Raw genomic sequence first — 21590 nt, forward strand, 5'->3', positions numbered from 1 at the left:
ATGCACGTGCACAAGGTCGGGGCTGTCCCACGTGACCCAACACTGCCGGTGTTCAGGGCCACTGCAGAACTTCCTCGAGAAGTTACTGCGGTCTTCCACTCTTTTTTAGCGAGGGAGAGAAAGAGTCGGTTCAGAAACCAAACCATTAATTCCAGAAACCCTTGCGGCAGCGCGGCTCAGCGCCTAATCGTTCTATTGTGAATAGTTATACGTTACCAGGAGAGAGAGAGGCACCTCTTTTCTGGACAGTTGCACGGGAGTACAAAGGCTCTCGGGTCCGTGCCTTTTTTTGTTGCTGTTGCTGTTGTTGGGGAGTGGGGGGGGGGGGGGGGGGGGGGGGGGGCGTCACGCACATTTGAAACGTTTCAAAGGAGATAATGGAAGCAGCGGTACCCTGAAAAGAATGGATTAGTTGCAGCAGGAACATGTCCTTCGCCGCCGCATGCTACGACAGCGGAGAGTGCATTTTCCTCCCTTTTTTTCCAAACGTGACTTAGTGGCGTCTTCTGGTGGCTCAAGCAGAAACTACTCGCAAGATGGCGACGGTGGTACCGTCACCTTAAGCGGGGTTCGCGGCAGAAATCGTATTCACGAGAGCCTGGGCGCGCACCAACATGCCTGGTAAGTGTACTGGGAGGCATTAATGGCTGTGGCGATATGACTTCAGCGGAATAAAAAAGCATGAATTCGTTTTTTCGGACTGCCCGATTTTTCGGACGATTTCTTGGTCCCTAGAGAGTCCAAAAAATCTGGCGTTGACTGTATTTATCTTCCGGAAGTTCAAATACTTCGAACAGTCAAGTTCCGAAGTGACTCGAATCGAATAGCAAACACTATTTTAAAAATATTCAAAAGTTCGAATATTCGCACACCCCCACTAAAAATGTGATTTATATGTTTCAATGAATGTAAAACGTAGTACAATGGACAAAGAGAAGGCCCTTTTACAAGTAGATCATGCTTTGACAATAATAAGTCTCACACTGACCCATTACTGAACTTGTACTTACATCTCAAAACCCATGAATGTCCCCACACCCCCCGAGAAAAATCTCTTGGCTGTGCTACAGATACACACGTCAAAACTAACTGTCCTCAGCTTGAACCTCACACGCAACACTGCTTGATAAGAATGGCAGCTCCTCTAAGTCTCTAGCATCCTGTGTGTACCACGAATTATCTAGACTGTACTAGAACCACGGAGTAAGATAAGAGAGGAGCGCCGACTCCGCCGCCGCCCCACACATTCACTCGGGACAAACCGTGCAACGCGGACGCGGTGGTCTAACTCATTTCTTTGCTCTCCCCCTTCGCTCCTCTTCACGCTTTCGCACATACTTTCTCCTCTCCCGGCGCTGATCGCAACGCGTAGCGCCATCTGTCGAGGCGCATAGACATCATTCAACACCTGCGCTCATGAGCGCATGCGCAAATTGGAGGAGGACGGCGGCGGCGGCGGCAGGGAACGGCGTGCGCGGAGCGTGTCGTCTGCTAGAAACCCGTTCGCTTGGCATTCTCAATATGACAAAAAAAAAAAAAAAAAACGCGTATATATGCGTACTGATACTGAAATATGAAATAAAAACATCGTACCGCTTTTTATACACATATGCGAAACATTGTAACATTTCAGTGAAAGCAGACGAAAAATTATGCTGAACAAAAACGGCAGAGCAGAAGTACACTTGTTTTCCACGTCTGGACGTCTGCGCGGTAGTGTTGGTTGGACTAGAGTTACTGTATATGCTATACAGTAACTCTAGGTTGGACATTTTCGTGTTACACCCTTCGTTTAGCATGTCTGCAGTGCGCTTCTTCATACTCGAAGGGACAAGGTGTCTTGGTACTTGTGTGTGAAGACATGGAGCAACCGGACAGGAGGCAATGAAGTGTTTTGTTCCTAGCTGTAAATCTGGTTACGGCAAAGGGTGAGAGAAGATTCCGCTCTTCGCGGCCCCGTCTGTGACAAAAGCTATGCGCTCTACAGAAAAGAATTGGTAGCAGGTGTGCAGCATGCGCGGAGAAGACGACAACATGGATAGGCATGCAGACCAGCGAACGCGGCCAAGCAGGCGTCCGCGCCGCTCTTCTCCATTCGTAGCGCCATCTGGCAAACATGCCGCGAAGCATGAAGCGGCGTTGCAAAATGTGTCCCTTCCAGACGAGTGGAGTCGGCGCTCCTGTCTATCTTACGTGACTAGAACAGTACACTGTACTACAGTTGTGCAGCTCAAGAAGGTATGCAACAGTGAGGTATAAAGGAGTGCTGGTTTTACTCAAGAGATCTAGCCTGCGTTGATGACCTGGCATACTACTCTAGTAGAATGCCAGGCCATCAACACTGGCCAGAATGCTGCTGGTCAAGCGACTGTTGTACGACAGGATAGCTTAGGCAAATACGAAAATGAAACGCTATGCATGTGCGCTTGCACCATCATCGTCCTTTGTATTCGTCCATATTACGTCACAGTGAACATGTACGCTGCTCCAATAGGGGAGACCCACGCCATGGGAGGCGCTGCGGTGCCTGGCGCTGTCAGTCAATGTGGGGAGAAAACTGGTTACTCGAGTGTTGACCCCTGCGCTGTCCCCTTCAAGCTGCCTTGAAAACGCGTTGCTTTGCTCGCACGCTGCACGCGTTCTGTACGTGTTTTTGAGAATTTCGCGTCGCGCACGGTTAGGATGTGCACGCTTCTGTCCGCGTGGCAGCAGTTTGGTGAAAGGTCAGCGTCTGCTCAGCGTAGCAGATGCGGAGCAAGTGATAGCAGACGACGCCGTCCTCGTCAGAGCGAAGTGCATTTTGCAAGTGAAGGACGACGCCGTTTACGACATGAAGTTAGCACAATGTTCTGTACGTTATATACCTGTTTTATTTGGTTTGCTGTGTGTACTACGCACTCTCTATGTTTCTTACTCGATGCGTGGGTAAGGCCGCTTCCCGTGCTTTAGGTTAAGCGGCCCTGGCGCTGTGACTGCTATTAGTTGGGATACATTAATTTACCAGCAACCATTCGAGTTGTCGTGCGGTACGCAACACTCCAAAAATAAATGGTCTATTCCGGGCTTCTTTCTTTCCCGCAACAAAAATTGACATCTATCTCGTGTGTCCTTCCTTGCATTATCGCCGTTCTCATAGCCGGTACTCCGAGTTCACAAACAGCATGCGTACTAGCAACGTGACATAGCATTATTGAAGGGGTGGTGCCACCATGTTTGTGGCTTGCGCGTTCTTTGCTGTAAGCATTTCCTAAAGCTCCAGGAAGAACGATGCACGCACCAAGATTCATGTATTCTCGCTAAATAATTTAATATCGCCTTTTGATGTGGACAACTTTCGGTTTCGGTTTCTGGGCGCCAAGGTTGGGCAGTGACGTAGAAGTGTAGGAGGCGTGGTCACGTGACCACACAAGGCTGTGACGCACTTAGCCAGAAAACGATCGAAACTCGGCGAGTGATGTAGCAGCCGATGCTTTGCCGGTACTATAGTGAACTAGAATATATTCTAGTTCACTACAGCCGGTACGTACGTTGCGGAGGTGGCGGAGGTCCGCAGGTCACTCACGTCAATACAGCAGATCTGGTGTGACGTCACTACAACTTTCGTTGTCCATCCTACAGATCTACGTCAGTGTTGGCGCGCTAGCGATGGGTTTTGATCGGGAGAATGGGCATTTAGGTGCACTTTGGAAGTGAATTAAAATATATTCTAAACGTTTGCTGTGTCCGACCCTTCGTGTGGAGTGTCCTTGCATGCAGAGGAAACCCACAACAGGCTTGTTATAACCTCGAAATTTGATGGCACCACCCCTTTAATAGGGAAATGACGAGCGCCCAGCTTTCAGAAAAACTTTTTTGTGTGCAATCTGCGGGGGAAGAGCCGATTACTGTCAAGGCATTTTATAATAACAGAGAGCTAAGCTAGTTGGTAAGTATTCATTCTAAAGAGACAGGGCGTGCAAACACGGACACAAAAAAGAAGTCAGCACACCACAAACGGCGTTTGTGGTGTGCTGACTTCTTTCTTGTGTCCGTGTTTGCACGCCCTGTCTTTCTAGAAGGAATTTTATCTTGCTCACTATCGAAAGTGCACCGTGTTGTACGGGCTGTACCTGCACACTCAGTAACAACTATTCACTGTAACTGCCGAAAAAACCCAATGGATGTGCAACAACGGCTAATGCTTATTTCTTTTTTCGTAGTTGTCGTGGTCGTGCCCACTCAAGCATGAGCTTTGCATCCATGCCTGTCGTCTGCTTTTTTCGTGCCATCTGTTTGGGAATCAGTAGAATTTCACTGCTGGAGCCGACCCCTTCCTGTTTGCATGACCATTGTGACAATTGACGACGCAGCAGTAGTTCCCCCCTTTCTACCGGGGTGACATCGCGGAACGAGGGGCGTTTCACGTGCAGCGCGCGCTTCGCAAATGCGTGGGAGCCAAAGGGAGCAGAAGGGTCGTAGCACGCTACTAGTGTACGCATTTCCGGCAGGGGAATGGCAAGCGCTGGCGTCGGCGGGCAAACTTGAGCGGGTCTTCCCTATAGCTGCAAATGTGCTTGTTGCATATAACGTGAGCTTGAGCAGAAAATCACAATGAAGCAGGAGCGTAGCCAAGGGGGGGGGGGGGGTGTTGAACCCCCCCCCCCCCCGAAATTTTTCAGTTTTGCTTGCGTATATATACACGCACACATACAAACCCACGAACGAACATACATAAAGTATGGTTGAACCTCCCCCCCCCGAAAAAAATTTCTGGCTACGCCCCTGCAATGAAGACAAGTGTAAAGACTAAGTAAAGAGCTTTGCAGTCTTGCTTTCCTCACACATTTCGTGTGGTGATAAACTGAGGACATACCTTTGCACTTGAACTTTGTGTCGCCCAGGATGGAGAGGCGACGGCGGTGCATCCGTTTTGGCCCCTCGCAGCGTGCTCCACTCGTCTCCACTGGGTGCTGGTGCAGGTACAGTGCCAGCCAGCGAAGGTTGCAGTCACAGATAAATGGGTTGCGCGCCAGGTGCCTGAAGAGGGCAGCATGGAAGAAATGAGAACACTCATCTATAAAATCAGTGACAGCAGCACATCAAGCAGAGTGATTATGTACGCACCCACCCATATCGCTAATTCGTCTTCTCGTAGCTTGTGTCTTCACTTAATTCTTCTAGTCAAGCAAATTGACTTCGCTAATCTGACATTTCCAGCATGTACAGGCGTGGTCAAAAGTTCCCAGGCCGCAGCGCCCGGCCGCGGAGCAGCAGCTCGCTGCTATAGGGGCGCTGTCATCGGAATCACGCCTTGGTGCACGCTGGCGTCGAGCGTGTGCGGGGAGGTGGGGTGTATCCTTCTCTCTTTCTTGCTCTTCTTGTCAAGAAAGCGAGGTATAAAAATGCAGCGCTGCTTATTCCACTAAGATTTTCCGACTAGCCCTATCACAAGCTCTTCAGAATACATTTCGGGCTCCGACCATGTTGGTATGCAGAGAATTGGCCTGTGCAGACGGCTGAGAGAGCAACCGTAGCGCCAATAGAAAGTTAAACGCGCGAAATTGCTCTCCAGGAAGCCCAAAACCACGGTAATGAATGTATATGGTGCCTAGCTAAATCTGGCCGCAAGCATGATGCGTCAGTTTTCCGGAAGACTACCGCCTCGCTACACACTGCACAGTAGTAAAAAATCGAAGAGTGGACAGTGAGGGAACATGACACACCAAGTTTATACCTCGCTTTCTTATCAAGGAGAGCAAGAAAGGGAGAGGAATGCACCCCCCCCCCCTCCACGCACACGCTCGACGCAGCGTGCGCCAAGGGGATTGCGATGGCAGCGCCCTGATAGCTGCGAGCTGCTGCTCCTTGGCCGGCCGCTGCGGCCTGGGAACTTTTGACCACCCCTGTACATACATGTGTGTGTTAGTGCATCCATGCTGGCCATGTCCTTAAGGCGGGTCATCACCTCTACACTGCCTCTGCGTGCCCCTTGCCTCTATGTCGCTGTACATATGGGGACACTAGCCTGTATTGGCATCAAGTGCTACCGATGGTGGCAACGCGAATGGTGCTCTGGTTATGTCGGCAAGGATAATTTGCCTATGTCGTCTGCTATGCTCTGGCTAGAAAAACTGGATTTTTTGTCATTCGCTCACAGCATAACTGTTCGCTTGTGTATCATGGCACTCTCCAATTACTATCTGCATTTTTTGTAGCGTTAGTTTAAATGCCAGCATTATGAGCTCAAAACAATGTATACATTTCAAGGGGTCCTGAACAACTTTTACAAGTAGTCACAGAATGACCTCAGTACCAGAGTTTATTGCCTCATGAATCGACTCCACAAAAACTTCTCAAATCCATCAAGAAAAAGTGGAGTTACAAGGATTTGTCGCATACTTTAAGCGCTTTCTGTCTTCTCTTTACTTGATGAGCGCGCTGGAAGCTACACATAGAGGGATGGCAAGGGGGAAAGAAGTTACAGAAACGCATCATGACCTTGAGTGCACATGATGAAACATGGTCGCTCTCTCCCACTGTGATTCGTGTGTACGAGCGTGGCTACTGTGTATTGTTAGCACAATATATGGAACGTAGTGCCATCACGTGGCGGCACCCCCAACTGAAAAAACGACGTTGGCTCTATGCTGGCCCAACGTGCATGGCCGACCTGGCCGGCCATGGCCCGAGCTTTGCCGACAGAGTTGGGCCGTGGTTGGGATTGGTTAATGGCCTTACACCGGCCGACCTTTGGCTGCTAACATAGGCCCAAGGCCGTAGGCCGACCTTGTGGACATCAGGTGGTGCGCAGCTGAATCATATAATCTTGTGCGAATAATGTAGGGCAAAAAATGACAGCCGACGCTCAACGCTCACACAATAAATTTTCGCTGACCGAGAAATAATGCGCGCGGTGTAGGAAAAAATATTTGCGCCCACTGATATAAAGCAATGTCGGCTTGTCGCTGGCTCATAGTACCTGGCCAACGCGGTAGGTAGCAAAGCACGGCCCTACGGAAGACCACGTTTGGTCACCCGAGCATTGGGTGCCGGCTCTTTCCCTACCATTTGCCGACCGTTGGCTGAACGTCTTCGGCCAACTAATAGCCAGCGTAATTGGTTGCCAATCAGGGCCCCACTTTGGGCCGCCATTGGTCGGCCGACAATACCGGTTGCCGAGCGCTGCCCATTTGTTTGCCAACCATCGGCCGTCGGCCAATTTCAGTTGGGCCTGTGGCAAGAAGTGAATCTGATCGAAACCCTGCTCTTGGCTACTGGGCAATGACATGCTATCTGTTGTTCGACGTCAAACAGATTTTTTTTTGCATTATGCATTATGAGGAAAGCTGGAGTGAAGGACTAAAGAATAATTTTGACCAACTAGACCTGTTTAATGAGCACTTAAATCTAATTAAATGGGTTGTTTGAAGAGCACAGATAAAGTGATTTCAAGTACATAATAGTTTACTCCTTGCGTGATTTCGTTGTTCGTAAAGGGTAATCAAGAAGTTGCAAAAGTTTGCTTGTCATGTACATTCTATCCTGTTCGCACAAGGTGTCTTCTAAATAGAAACACAACGCAAACTCCAACACGAACTGGTCTTGTTGCAATTTCAAGAGAAATCGGCTTTAATACTTACAATGTTTGAATGTTATTCAGTGGGGCGAATGACCCATTGGCCAGAGACTGTATGCTGTTGTCATAAAGGGACCTGAAATGTGCAAGAATTAATTTTGCATAAGTTACAAAAATGCTCCGACAATTTTTCTGACATTGCTGAAAACAAAAGTGACATTGCTGAAAACATGGAGAGACATTGAATAAATAGCAACAAATACAATAACCATTCAATCTCAGTACCTTGAACATATCATGCTTTCACATGTCTCAAACCCTTTAGGGCCAGATTTGGGTACAAATACTTCTACTCCCAATAGACATTCTCTTGCAAAGAACTTCCTTAACACACAACTGGTTCTTTTTTTATAAATAAATTAAGCATGAGCCTCAGATGTTAACATACCCATATACACTCTCTTTACTGACTTTATGAAGGCTCTCTCATCAACATTTATTCCTGGGGATTTCACTTATGACCCCTTGGTATACTAAATGAACTTGTATCCTCTTAATCAATGGGCAGATATGTGCATGCATGACAATATATGGATTATTCCCCATTACATCTTGTCACAACTGCGGTGGTATTCTGTAAGAATCCAAGAATCCACTAAGTGAACTGTCCATTACAGCATGCACCCTTTGGATGGTGGGGAGAATTCAGCAGTTTGAATGGCATTGGTCTGCCAGCTATCGTGCTGGTCTTCAGCGAACTGGTCTTCAGTGTGCTGAAATGGATGGTACACTGATCCGACTCATTTCATTTTCATTTAATTTATTGATTTATTTACAACAATAATGTTGCGGGAGGCCAGGGGAAAAAAGCTGATCAATCAGCTTGAGGGTGTCCTGGCCACCCTACACGTATGTCAGCGTAAATGGTACAAACAACAACTACAAATGCACACACAAATATATTGCACATGGCTCATTTCCATGCAAGGAAGAAGCGTGCTTGCATAGACAACATAAAGAAACTCAAAAACTTTTCCTTTGAGAACACAACGAAAACGAAAACAAATAGATGACGACGTTTTGAAAGCAAGTTCATGGCAAGGATATTGTGGTAAACTGTCTTCAAAGTACTTTAAATGAGGTTTCTGTAATGTTATAAAAAGCTGCTCTTTACTAATTCTGTTTAGCAATGCTGGTAGCGTGTACTAAAGCATTTGTTTACTGTAATTAGTGCGGCATTTCCTAATTTGCCATTTCTCTGGTCTGCGTATATTGGTTTGCATATTAAGGTGGCCTGTAATCCTGCTAGAGTTTGTAGTGCTATTTTTTTTTCATTAAACTAAATTTATACTGGCGACATAGGTTATAGTTAAAGATAGACTTTACCGGGACAATGTTGTGTCTTATAAAGAGGTCACTGGTGTGTGAGAGGTATGAAACCTTGCATGCTAACTGGACCACACGTTTTTGTAATACTGCGAGCTTGTCAGTGTTTTCTTTTGTGGTAGTACCCCAAACCAGCAGTCCATAATTAAGTACTGGTACAAAAACAGCGTTATACAGAAGCATATATTGATGCTTGTAGGGCATTCAAAAGAGACGCGGCTCATCACACCTATTGTACTGGATAATTTACTCTCTCATCAACATCTATTCCTGGGGATTTCACTTATGACACCTTGGTACTTACAGACTCTTACAGACTGCCCCTTTAGGCAGACCTGTACACGTTACAGAAAATAACTAACTGATTACGATTACTTCCTTTAAAATGTAATTGATTACAGCGGTCAATTACAGCCCCAGAATAGTAAATGAGCAATTACAGAAATGTGATCAATTACTTTTGCGTTTACTTTCCTTCAAAATTTTATTGCTGTAACACAATAACACAAGTTTACTCAAACTACAACGAACTGCTGTGGCTTGCATGGTAGAGAGAAGGCTGGGAGACTTACAGTGGCTTTTGTGATATTCGCCGCGAGATCGGGCTACAGGTGGCAGCACCGTCGCCGCGCTAGTGTGTATAGGCGGTTGTCGGCGCGTATACAAACGCACACAACAGCGCTTCGTTGTGAGCGATTTAACACGATTTCCGGCAAACAAAATGCGTTGACTGCAGCTTTCTGGTAATGTGCGCGCTCTTCATTCCCGAAATAATGCACGAAGCGCGCCGAATGTCACTATTACTTGTGAGAGAAGCATTCTGCCAACAAACGGGTTGCTCGCCTTCGGCGCCAGTTGGCGTTTTCGCAATGGATGACGTTTTCTTGTTGTTTTATTTGTACATGTTTAGCTTGTGTTCCACCTACTACGCACTGCTGTAGTGCGACTGAATTAAGTATTTACTTCTTGTTCATCTGGATACCCCAACAAAAAGAAAGCCCGTATTCCTGCACGATGAGTTCAAATAGCACTATGTGTACTGCGTGCTCAAATATCCATCCGCACTTCTTATTCAGTTCTCCATGAAATGTAAGGACAGTTGATAGGTTTACTGAGGAAATGTACGTGGCTGACAGCGCTTTAGCGCTACGTGGAGACGTTTACACGCACACACTTGTTTTTATTCCAGTAACAGTACACAAACGTAACTGTACAGCACGGAACTTCCTTCGATTGATTACTTGCACGACAGTAATGGAACAAAGGCCCGGTTATTTCACGGGACCAAAATACATTTTTTCATACGAATAATGTCCGCTGCCTTCCATCAATCTAGTAGCTATAACAACGCAACACAAACGCTCAAGGTAATGTAAATTGACAAAAAAGATGTGGCTTCGCGTGAAATTACTACGACATAAATGTAAAGTACGCTGTTTGGATTAATTCTGACCATCGGGGCTCTTTAACGCGTACCTTAATCAAAGTAAATGGGTGTCTTTGTATACATTTCGCCACAAGTGATAATTGCGCAAGGCAACTGAGTTGCCTTGCGGTTTCCGTGTCATTCCTTTTTCTGTTCTTTTTAGCGGACAATTTAAGTACCGAAAAGTCACACGTGACTTGACAGAAATATTTCTCTGTAGTGGGACCAGGACCGTACACAACTAAAGCTCGTCGCGTAACCTATGAACGACAGTTCCGAAGTTATACACCTAACCACATCGCACAAGTGCATGATAGCCTTTTTTTTACCACCGAGCCGCTAAAAGGCTATATTCACATGAGATTTAATACTTCTCATCTTTAGGACAACACCAAGTGCACTTTGCAATGCGCTTGGGCCACAGAGCGGCACCTACACTGATATCACTCTCGTGAACGGAGGGTACGACGACCACACACAGCACTCTCGACAAGTGCACTCATTGATCTTATTACAGTACATATACAGCCGATCAAGGCCAAATGCTTTTTTACATCGTGTTAGGCATACGTACGAGTGGTTAAAGTTGCACTAACGCAACGGAACAAACCGCCTTTTGAGGACCTGTATGACGTACGCGCACATGCAAACACAACGTGGCTAGAAGACGACGCATGGAGCAATCCACGCTAGGCGCGGTTCATCCAGAAGCCGCCAGGCGGCGACTCCGCTCGATCTCGCGGCCACGTTGTGAGCTTTCAACAGGAGCTGTTTTTCGAAGTTGTTGTCGCTGATTCTTCCACGTTTCCTCGTTAAAGAAGCCCAGCAAGACTTTTCCAAGTAATCGTCTGATGGCTTCATTAAAAGAGCTTATTGCCTCATGAATCGACTCTCGCAAAAATTTTTGGAATCCGTCAAGTACGAGCAGGGTTACAGGGATTTGTCGCACGCTTCAAGTGCTTTCTTGCTCCTTTTGTACTAGCGAGCACGCTGTAAGCAATGCAGGGACGCAGGGAGGGGGATGACAACGGGGCAAGAAGATTCGTCCCTTCCTCAGTGCGCGTCATGACATTGAGCACTTTCTTTCCTTTTTTTCTTCGAAGGCGCGGCTTATTTTCAGTGTGATCATAAGAGCGCACGTGGGCATGAGGCGCGGCATCCCGCGGCAGCCGCAGTTGCTATGCATCACGATTTCGCACCGCTTTTTACGGTGTCGAGTGCTTTTCTCAACTAAACTTTGCCATTGCTTTGTATCCCTATAACCCAGTGACCTAATTAAAAGTGTTGGTTTAAAGAAGAATCTGGCTGGCTAGCTACGCGACTTTTCTGATTCCGTTGGAAAAGTCACCGCGAGGCCAGCACAGTAAAAAGTGAAGTCTTCTCCCATCGGCCGCCAGCATCACGTCCGCCGGCAGTGCATACGTCGCTACAGCAAGACCATTGGTTTGCTCAAGACCACCACGTACTGCAAGGGCACGGCATCGCTCCAGTGATGACCTGCTGACGGCACAAAGGGCAACGACAAGGTAGGCTCGTTCCATATGTCATCTATCAGCTTAGCTTCGTTGACAACATACGTCCGCTCCGCACGAGACACGTTGTGAAGGAAGCATGGAACAGGACAAGCTGACAGAGCAGACCACGGTACAAGCACGCACCCTCAGAGAGGAAACTGCGTCGAAGCGCTCGCTATCGGTTAGCTCAAGAGCTTCGTCAGTGTCACGACACTCGCGTTCCTCGACCATGAGCATAGCTGCAGCACAGGCGCGTGCGCAGACAGACGCCGTCAGAGCCAGGGCAGCCTTCAGCCGTAGAGAAGCTGCTATGCGCCTCGAGAAAGCGAAGATTGATGCAGAACTAGAAATCCTGCATCACGACAGAGAAGTGGCCGTCGCAGAAGCACAAGCAAATGCTTTGGAGGCAGCTGCGGAGCAGGGTGGCGGGGAGAGCTCACGAGTGATGCCTTCCACTGATCCAACGTTACGGACCGTGAGCTACGTAACTGAACAGGAAGACTTAAATGTCGGGAGGTTTCAGTCGCCTCAGTCACCTGTTGTCTCTATGGCAAACCGCAATGGAAATGACAGCGTGCTTTCAGGAGTTGCTGTAGCTCACAACAGTCTGACGGGCGTTCGCGTCATTCAACCTCCGTCTATTCATGAGGTTTGGCCCGACGGTTCAAGCACGGAGTTGGCTGGTGTCCTAAAATTCTTGTGCCGAAGAAATCTTGTTTCGGGTGGCCTCACCAAAATTGATGACCAGCCCGAGAATTATCGCGCCTGGAAATCGTCCTTCAAAGGTGTCACTCGTGATCTGGGTCTCTCCCCTCAGGAGGAGTTAGATTTGCTTATCAAGTGGCTCGGCCCAAGGTCTTCGACACAGGCACAAAGGCTCAAATCTGTGCACGTGGAAGATTTTGCAGCAGGCTTGAACACCGTGTGGAAGAGGTTAGACGGAACCCATGGTTGCCCTGAGGTGGTGGAGGACTCTCTGCTCAAACGACTCGAAGATTTCCCGATGGTGTCCTTACCGGGATGCCTTAAAACTTAAGGAGCTTAGCGACCTTCTCCTTGAACTTGAGGTTGCAAAGACGGGCCCACATTTGGCAGGTTTCAGGTACTGTTACGAGTGGCGCCGGTGGCCGACGCGGACCCAGGGGGTAGCGTGGAGCTGAGCGGCGGGAATCGTACCGCATGCCCAGGGACGTCCAGAACAGCAGGAAGCCGAGGCAGAGAGACCGGCGTTGAGGGAAACTTAACAGACGTTTATTTATATCACAGAGGACAGGATCGTCACAACGACATATAGTCCGATCGATCCGTCCCGAGCAGACTCATTTCCAAGATAGGGAAACTCTAGAAGTGTCCAATCACAAACGTGCATGCTTTTGAAGGGTCCGTCCCTCCGGCACATAGGTCACCGCCCCCCCCCCCCCCCCCCAGGATCGCAAGCCAGGGACCACTGCACTCTCACTCTCCACGTCCGACCAGTTCGGAAGAAAGGGGGGGCAATGTCACTTCGCGGAACTGTCAACCTTTGACGAACAAAGGCACCAGCTTCCACCAAAATACACTCGTTGCAATCACGCGTTCCACGGAGGAGACCCGGCTGAAGGACCTGATTGCAACATACAGCCGGCATTCCTCGCATACTGGAGAAGCCCGCGCGTAGCTGCCACCTTTCAGCCGAAGCGCCCAGTTCAGGGAAAGACGGCAGGTTTAGGTGACAAACCCGTTCTCCGCAATGAAGGGGGGGGGGGGGGGTTCCAAGAAGCGGGAGGACTCGTTTGGGGACAGCTGGCCCAGGATCCTCGCATCTGTTTTGTAACAGCTACTGCTAGCGCAGGACCCTTGCTTCTGCTTTGTAACAGTACCTAGACACTGCAAGAGGAGTGAATGCTATCAGAGGGTGTTGATGCTATCGTCGCAAAGCTCCCTCCCGGTCTGCAGGAGAAATGGATGTCGGCAGGGTCAAAATACAAAAAAAGAACATCAGACTGCATTTCCGCCGTTTTCCTTCTTCTTAAAATTCATAATGGATGAAGCCGGTATGAGGAACGACCCAAGTTTTAAGCTTTCGCGCGATACGTCAGCTGACTTCAGCGCAAGGAAACAAGAGAACTCTAAAACAAGGCCGAAAGCAACCGTCTCCACAAAGAAAACTGAAATTGACTCCACTTCAGCGAATACATTTCAGGAAACCATCCCAAACGGGCAGCCAGCTCAGGCAAAGAACTCAGTGGACAAATGGTGCCCCCTCCATAAAAAGCCTCACCCATTAGAGAAGAGTCGCGCCTTACGGCAGCAAGGAATCTGCACGCGCTGCTGTTTGTCGCACGGTCACACCAAAGCGCAATGCCAGGCGATCTTGAAGTGCCGCGTATGCGATAGTGGCGACCACGCTACAGCCTTACACGTTGCATCGCCAAGTTCATCACTCTCGAGTGTAACCGCCTCCAACGTGAGCGCAGCAGAGAGTTCCGAGAGACGGGTAACATCTACACGTACTCATGTTGCGAGTGGAAGCCATGACAGCAAGTCGTGCGCAAAACTTTGCCTTGTGGATGTGGCTCACGACTCTGATCCCAGCAAGACACTTAGAGCATACGTAATCCTGGATGAACAAAGTAACCGCTCACTTGTCAAGTCAGAACTCCTTGATTACTCCGGGTGAACGGAACGCCTGTCCAGTACACATTGCGCACCTGTTCAGGCAACATTGCGGTAGCTGCAAGATCAGCCGACGGCTTCTCCGTACACAGCTTAGCCGGCGATGTGAAGCTACACCTTCCACCTTTGCTCGAGTGCAACGAGGTCCCTGATAAGAGGAGCGAAATTCCAACTCCGGACGCTGCGCAGAGCTACCCACATTTAAGAAAGATCGCGAATGAGATTCCGCCCATTGACTCAGAAGCCAACATATTACTTCTCCTGGGACGAGACATACTCAGAGCCCACAAGGTGCGCTGGACTCTCAATGGGCCGCACGACGCTCCTTACGCTCAGAAACTCGACCTGGGTTGGCTCATCGTGGGCGACGTCTGCGCCAACCGCACGCGGAAGGCAACGAGCGTTAACGTGTTCAAGGCTCACGTGCTGGAAAACGGACGGCCTTCGCTCTTCGAGCCATGCTCGAATCATTTCTTTGTTAAAGAAACACCGGTCCCCAAGGCTAACGAACTTCCGCCCCCTCAAGGCTCAACCGTAACGGCAGACACAAAAGGCATCCATTCCCATCGGCTATTTGAAACCACTAATTCAGATGAGCAGCGTGCTCTCTCTATCGAGGACAGAAAATTTATCGAAATGATGGACAGGGATTTACGAAACCAACAGCTGGGTCGCACCACTTCCATTCCGCACTCCGAGATGCAAGCTTCCGAACAACAGACAGCAAGCTCTCTCTCGTCTGTTTTCGTTAGGCAGAACGTTGCTAAGGAACCCGGAGACGAGGGAGCGCTTTATGAGCTTCATGGAGGAATTGTTCGTGAGCGGACACGCCGAGGAAGCTCCCCCACTTTGTGAGAACGACGAGCACCCGCAAAAGCCCGATCAGATAAGGCTAGTTTTTTATTCAAGCGCTCAGCACGAAGGGGTCTCTCTAAACAGCGCCCTACTGACTGGTCCTGACATGACAAACAATCTTGTCGGAATCTTGGTGCGCTTCCGGGAAGAACCGGTGGGAGTAGTGGCAGATGTCCAACAAATGTTTTATAGTTTCACGGTTCGAGAGGACGATCGAGACTTCTTGAGGTTTCTCTGATTCAGAGACAACGACTTGAACGAGAGATAATTGAGTGCCGAACGAAAGTGCATGTTTTCGGCAACAGCCCATCGCCCGCCGTAGCTACCTACGGGCTTCGACGAACAGCTCGAGAGGCTGTTCAGCAGTTCGGAGAAGACGCAAAAAAGTTTGTCGAAAGTGACTTCTACGTGGACGATGCCCTGAAGTCGTTTCCAACCGAAGAGGATGCCATTGGCCTGTTAAAGACGACGCAACAAATGCTTGCATCTGCTAACATTCGGCTGCACAAAATAGCCTCAAACAGGCAAAACATTTTGCTTGCGTTCCCATCCGAGGACCACGCGAAAGGTTTGCAAAACCTCGACTTCAGCGCTGATCCATTGCCCACACAGAGAAGCCTTGGCTTGCTTTGGGACGTACACGACGACAGCTTCGTTTTACAAAAAAACCCGCTGGGTTTTGTAGCTCCAGTCACGGTGCAAGGAAAACAACTGCTTCGCGAGATGACTGCAGAAGGCTACGACTGGGACACTCCTCTCTCGGAGGACAAGCGACGACAGTGGGACGACTGGAAAACCTCGCTTCACGCATTACATGATCTCCGAATCGTACGATCGTATGCACCAATGTCGCTACGCGAGGCCCGATGCAAAGAACTTCACGTCTTCTCGGACGCGTCCACGAAAGCCGTAGCATATCTGCGTGTGATCGACGTAGACGGGGGCAAACACATTGGATTTGTGGGAAAGGCCAAACTGACCCCTCAGCCAGAACACACCATACCAAGGCTTGAGTTGTGTGCAGCGGTGCTTGCGGTTGAAATGTCTGATTTCATCCTGCGAGAGTTAGACTTTCGGCCGGACTCGGTTGTATTCTACACAGACAGCAAGGTGGTTTTGGGATATATTTTCAACGAGACCAGGCGGTTCCTCGTGTACGTAGCCAACAGAGTCCAGCGCATTCGCAAGAGCACGCGACCGGAGCAGTGGAAGTACGTCCGCACGGACGAAAATCCGACAGACCACGCCACGAGAATGGTGCCAGCGACGCAGCTCAAGGACACAAACTGGTTCACGGCACCAGACTTCCTTTCGCGGCATGAGACAGATCCCGCAACACAGGATTTCGTCCTCGTGGATCCTGATCATGACAAAGAACTGAGGCCCAAGGCCAGCACGTTTGTTACCGAGGTGAACGTAAACGAACGACTCAGATCCAACCGCATCAGTAGGTTTTCAAGCTGGCAATCACTACAACGCGTTGTCGCCAGTCTGATCCACTTAGTACGGCAGCAGGGAAAAGAGCCCCAGCTGGTGGAAGATGCTGTGCAGCTGCTACTGAGGGCCAAGACTGTCGCAATTGGGGCAGTGCAGCAGGATGCTTTCTCCGAGGAGATACACTGCATTCGTGAGCAGAAGTCACTTCCTAGAAATAGCCCACTCCGAAAACTCGATCCGTTTATCGATGCACGCGGTTTGCTTCGCGTCGGCGGCCGCTTGAACAAAGGCGACTTCCCGGATGAAGAAAGAAACCCCCTGATAATCCCGGGCCGGCGCCATGTCGCGACACTCCTTGTGCGTCACTATACACACTATACATGAGCGCATAGGCGTGCGCAGGGTTCCCCATTAGGGGGCGCGAAGGTTTATCGCAGCGCCCCCCCCCCCCACTCTTGTAAGTCAATGTACGAGGCAGATTTTGCGCCCCCCCCCCTCTTAGGTGACTGGGGGGGGGTCAATGTATGGGGCAGATTTCGCGCCCCCCCCCCTCTTAGGTTATTAGGGGGGGCGGCCGCCCCTCTGCCCCCCCCCCCCCCCCCCCTGTGCGCACGCCTATGCATGAGCGTGTGCAACACCAAGGCAGACAATTTACTGAGGGCGCCATTCGGTCGGCTGGCTTCTGGCTAATCGGAGGCAAGAGGTGCATCCGCTCAGTGCTGTCGGGTTGCGTTTTATGCAAGAAGCTCAGGGGACGCTTCCAAGAGCAGAAAATGGCCGACCTTCCAAAAGACCGGCTTAGCGGGGATCCTCCCTTCACAAACGTTGGCACTGACGTATTTGGTCCATGGACCATCACTGCCCGCCGAACAAGAGGTGGAAGTCAACAACAAGCGCTGGGCAGTTATATTTACTTGCCTCAGCATTCGCGCCGTGCACATTGAAGTTATCGAATCACTCGACACGACAGCCTTCATCAATGCCCTTCGTAGGTTCTTGGCAATACGAGGACCTGTCAAGCTGATACGTTCTGACTGCGGAACAAACTTCGTCGGAGCGTGCAGGGAACTATGAATTAACGCCAAGAGCCTCGATAGTCCAGACGTTGGCAACTTCCTTAGCGAAAACGGCTGCACGTGGGCACTCAACCCACCACATGCTTCTCATATGGGCGGAGCGTGGGAGCGGATGATTGGAATCACACGCCGCATCCTTGACTCTATGCTCATTCACAACCGGCACCATCACCTTACGCACGACATGCTTGCGACCTTCATGGCAGAAGTGTCCGCCATCATCAATGCCAGGCCCTTAGACCCGTATCATATGACCCCGAAGATCCCTATCTTCTCACTCCAGCAACTCTCCTGACACAAAAACAGGGGAACAACGCGCCAGCTCCTGGAAGCACTGGCAACAAGTGCAGGGCCTCGCTAATGGTTTTTGGAAGCGCTGGCACACCGCCTTCCTCTAAACTTTGCAGCAACGGCGCAAGTGGCAACAAGCAAAGCCTAACCTAAAGAAAGGCGATGTCATCTTGGTAAAAGATAGCCAGGCCGCCCGCAGCGACTGGCCTGTGGGAGTCGTGACACAAAGTTTTCCTAGCACGGATGGAAGAGTGCGAAGAATTAGAGGTTAAGGCAGTGGCGGATCCAGGGGGGGGGGGGGGCGATTGGGCGATCGCCCCCCCCCAAAGCTATAAGCCAACCCAACCCCCCCCCCCCGCTTTTCACCTCACCGAAGGCCATTTTTCAGAACGTAGAATTTTTTCAGGTGGTCGCTGTGTCCATCCCAATCCGAGACTAGGGAAGCACCCCTCACACAGCCGAGCGCTTTTGTTAAGAGCGAAACAGGCTTTCTAGAAAAGATTTCTTCTGCGTCCTGCATCTTTCAAATAGGCACCGACGAGCACAAGCCTCAACTATTTTGCTAAAGCAACTGCTGCCTTTATGGAAGCGAGCTAAAGTTTCCTCCCCACTCCCAGGGCCATCAGCTCTTCAGCAAAGCGAGGGGTCTTCAAATTCTCCCATCTTTTTCTCAGAGACAGGAGTCTGTTCTGTGTCATTCAAACTGGCATCTTTCGTCCCACCACGGCCGGGCTAGACTGCACGTGCGCGCTCAAGCGCGCACGTGCAGTCTAGCCCGGCCGTGGTCCCACAAAGCGTGCAGAACAAGTTACCTTTTAGTCAACCTTCAGCGGCTGGTCCAAAAAAAAAAAAAGAAGGAAGGCAGGCAGTGGTGCTGTGAATTATATTCGCCGAAGTACCGAGCAAGCCTCCGAGAGCACGTGCGCGGGGTATAATCGAGCGCGACTCCGAAAGCTCCGTTTGACCGTCCTTAGGCTGCGGAGATAGAAAGGGCATTTTCTGGCAACACGACCGGCCAGAAAAAAAGGCAATGGGGAGGAGGGGGCGGGGTAACAAAGGGAGGCTTACTCCGAAACTACGTTCAAGGAATACTAGAGCTCGCCGTTGTGGGAATACTCATTTATCGAGCAGGTGGCCTGCCCTTCCCTCTTTCACCCTCCTTTTACCAACAACACTGATAGGTGTTCCCCAATGTTTAGCGGAAATATGCGTTTTCTTCTTCATCAAACCAATACTGTTCATTCATTAAGTGGCAGCGCCAACCCAAGACAATGAACGAGAATGGAATGCAAGGGACCAGACAAGCGCCGACTCGTTGCTCAGTTTACTGCGGAAAGGCAGTTACATGAATATGCAAACTCTAGTAGCGCACGTGAGCAAGGCCATACAAAAAAAAGGTATCACATTGTACAACCAATTTGCAAAATAAAGTATTTTGTCTACAAAAACCACAAAATAATCACGTGACACTGCCACGGGAAAATTCTTCGTTAGTAAGCTTTACGGCTCGCTTACGCAGTTATCTGAACGTCTCCTGATATGTAAGGCTTCTGTTATATTACTTGCAATTTTGTTTCTGTAAGCAAAGAACATCTTTGAATCAGGCCAAACTGGCTCACAAATTTGACACTCTTTTGCAATGATCAGCTAAGTGTGAGTAATTAATTATTTTTGCCTGGTGGTTGTCCATGCTGTTTCAACCGGCTGTTATTATACCAGCCGGTCTAAACGATGTAAACATTATCGTAAGTTGGTGGCTACATGTAAACTACATCCAGCTGAATATCTTTTGTTTTAAGACGCACAATTTTCGTTGTTTCTTTTGTCGTTTTTTTATCGCCCGCACGGCAGATTCGTTTAAAGGTATCGGGGGCATTAAAAACAAACGTTAATGCCGAAACGGCTGCTTGCGTGCTTAACTCCGTGGAAAATGAGATGTATACATGTGCAGCCAGCGTCAAAAGTTTGTGGACCATGAAACATATGTAAAAGCTGAATATTCCGATTGCTTTGGCAGGCACCGTTGAATTTAGATTTCCGCAGTGTTAAAAATGTGCTAACAACATGTACTGTGTATTTCGACCGAATACACTCACAAATCACTAAATTCAAAGTTTTGTCAGATGCAGACTTAGTCGTCTCTAAACTTTTGACGCCGACTGTATATGAGGCGAACAGTGACGCGCTTACGTTGCGTATCGCTTCTTACACTAGAGTGCTCTGGTTCAGCAGTTTTTATTATCTTATCAATCCAGCCTATTTGAATCTGTTAATTTAACGTGAAAATGCTAGATGCATTTTGCGATAGCTGGGGTGACGATGGACAACGCCCCGAAAGGTTGATCTCGCTTCTAGGCGTATTATCACTGCTAGTAAAAAGAAGGCGGCTTTGTGCATTAATGTCGCATGACATGTTTTGTATAAAACCATGGTGATGCCAATAAAAAAAAAGGGAAAATAGACGACAGACTGCAGAAGGTTAAGCATCACGCTGTAGAATTACTTAAGTTGATCACTTCAGAACGTCTGTATTCTTCGGTTAAGAAAACAAGAAATATGCACCTTGAAGAGCCGCCGCAATGGCTTAATGGTTATGGTGGAAGGCTACTAACCCGAACGACGCAGATTCAACCACGGCCGGGCTCGCATTTCTATGGAGGCAATTAAACAGCTAGAGACCCGTATACTGTGCGATTTCTGCACATATTAAAGAGCTCCAGGCGGTCGAAATTATCCGAAGCTCTCCACTAAGGCATCTCTCATACCTTGAGTCGCTTTCGGAAGTTAAACCCCATAAACCAATGAAAACATTCATATTGAACTTGAAGTGTAATTTTCTTGCAAAAAGCGCAAAAACAAGGCCATTTAGAGCCACTTTTACTCAAAGAACCACGTGGCGACAAAAGAACCACGTGGCGACAACATATAGCACGCTTTATTCAGAATCAGCTTTCGAGGCTAAAGATCTGCGACCCACTTGTCATACCGAATTCTGAAGTGGTCGTCAGGCATTTCAGAGAAAAAAATCCAGTGGGTTGTGGTGTTTTCACTATACATGCACTTCTACTACTCGATTCTTCACACTAGCTAACAGCTGCATATTGAGTATCTGTGATGATAATGATAAAGACAAGTTCGGAAATAATGGCACAAGATCTGCTAAAACATTGTTTGAAATTGTAGCTTCCGATGTAAAATATATATTTATCAGATACGAAAGCGCCACGTATGTGCAGAATTATGGGTTATGTACTGGCTCGACGTTTGCCTCAATGTTCAGGGCTATTTGCTTGGCCAGAGTTTACAGAAAGATTGGAAATGGTTTACTTAAAACGTTTTTCGGTTTTTAGATGATTATTTGATTATTTATGTCAAAGCTGTACGAGGGTGCATTG

At 48.9% G+C, this 21590-nt stretch overlaps 1 protein-coding gene across 1 annotated transcript in view; it reads right to left on the reverse strand.

Annotated features, from left to right (window-relative positions):
- The window catches only part of LOC119379389 (protein slit), a 480803-nt gene that overhangs the window by 86652 nt on the left and 372561 nt on the right, over window positions 1-21590 (reverse strand). The window contains exons 14-15 of the mRNA XM_037648708.2: window positions 7620-7691; window positions 4853-5016 (exon numbers count right to left, since the gene is read on the reverse strand). Of these exons, the coding sequence (XP_037504636.1) occupies window positions 4853-5016; window positions 7620-7691 (236 nt within the window). The remainder of the gene's footprint in view (window positions 1-4852; window positions 5017-7619; window positions 7692-21590) is intronic.

Source organism: Rhipicephalus sanguineus, chromosome 1 (assembly GCF_013339695.2).
Source record: "Rhipicephalus sanguineus isolate Rsan-2018 chromosome 1, BIME_Rsan_1.4, whole genome shotgun sequence".
NCBI classification, from domain to species: Eukaryota; Metazoa; Arthropoda; class Arachnida; order Ixodida; family Ixodidae; genus Rhipicephalus; species Rhipicephalus sanguineus.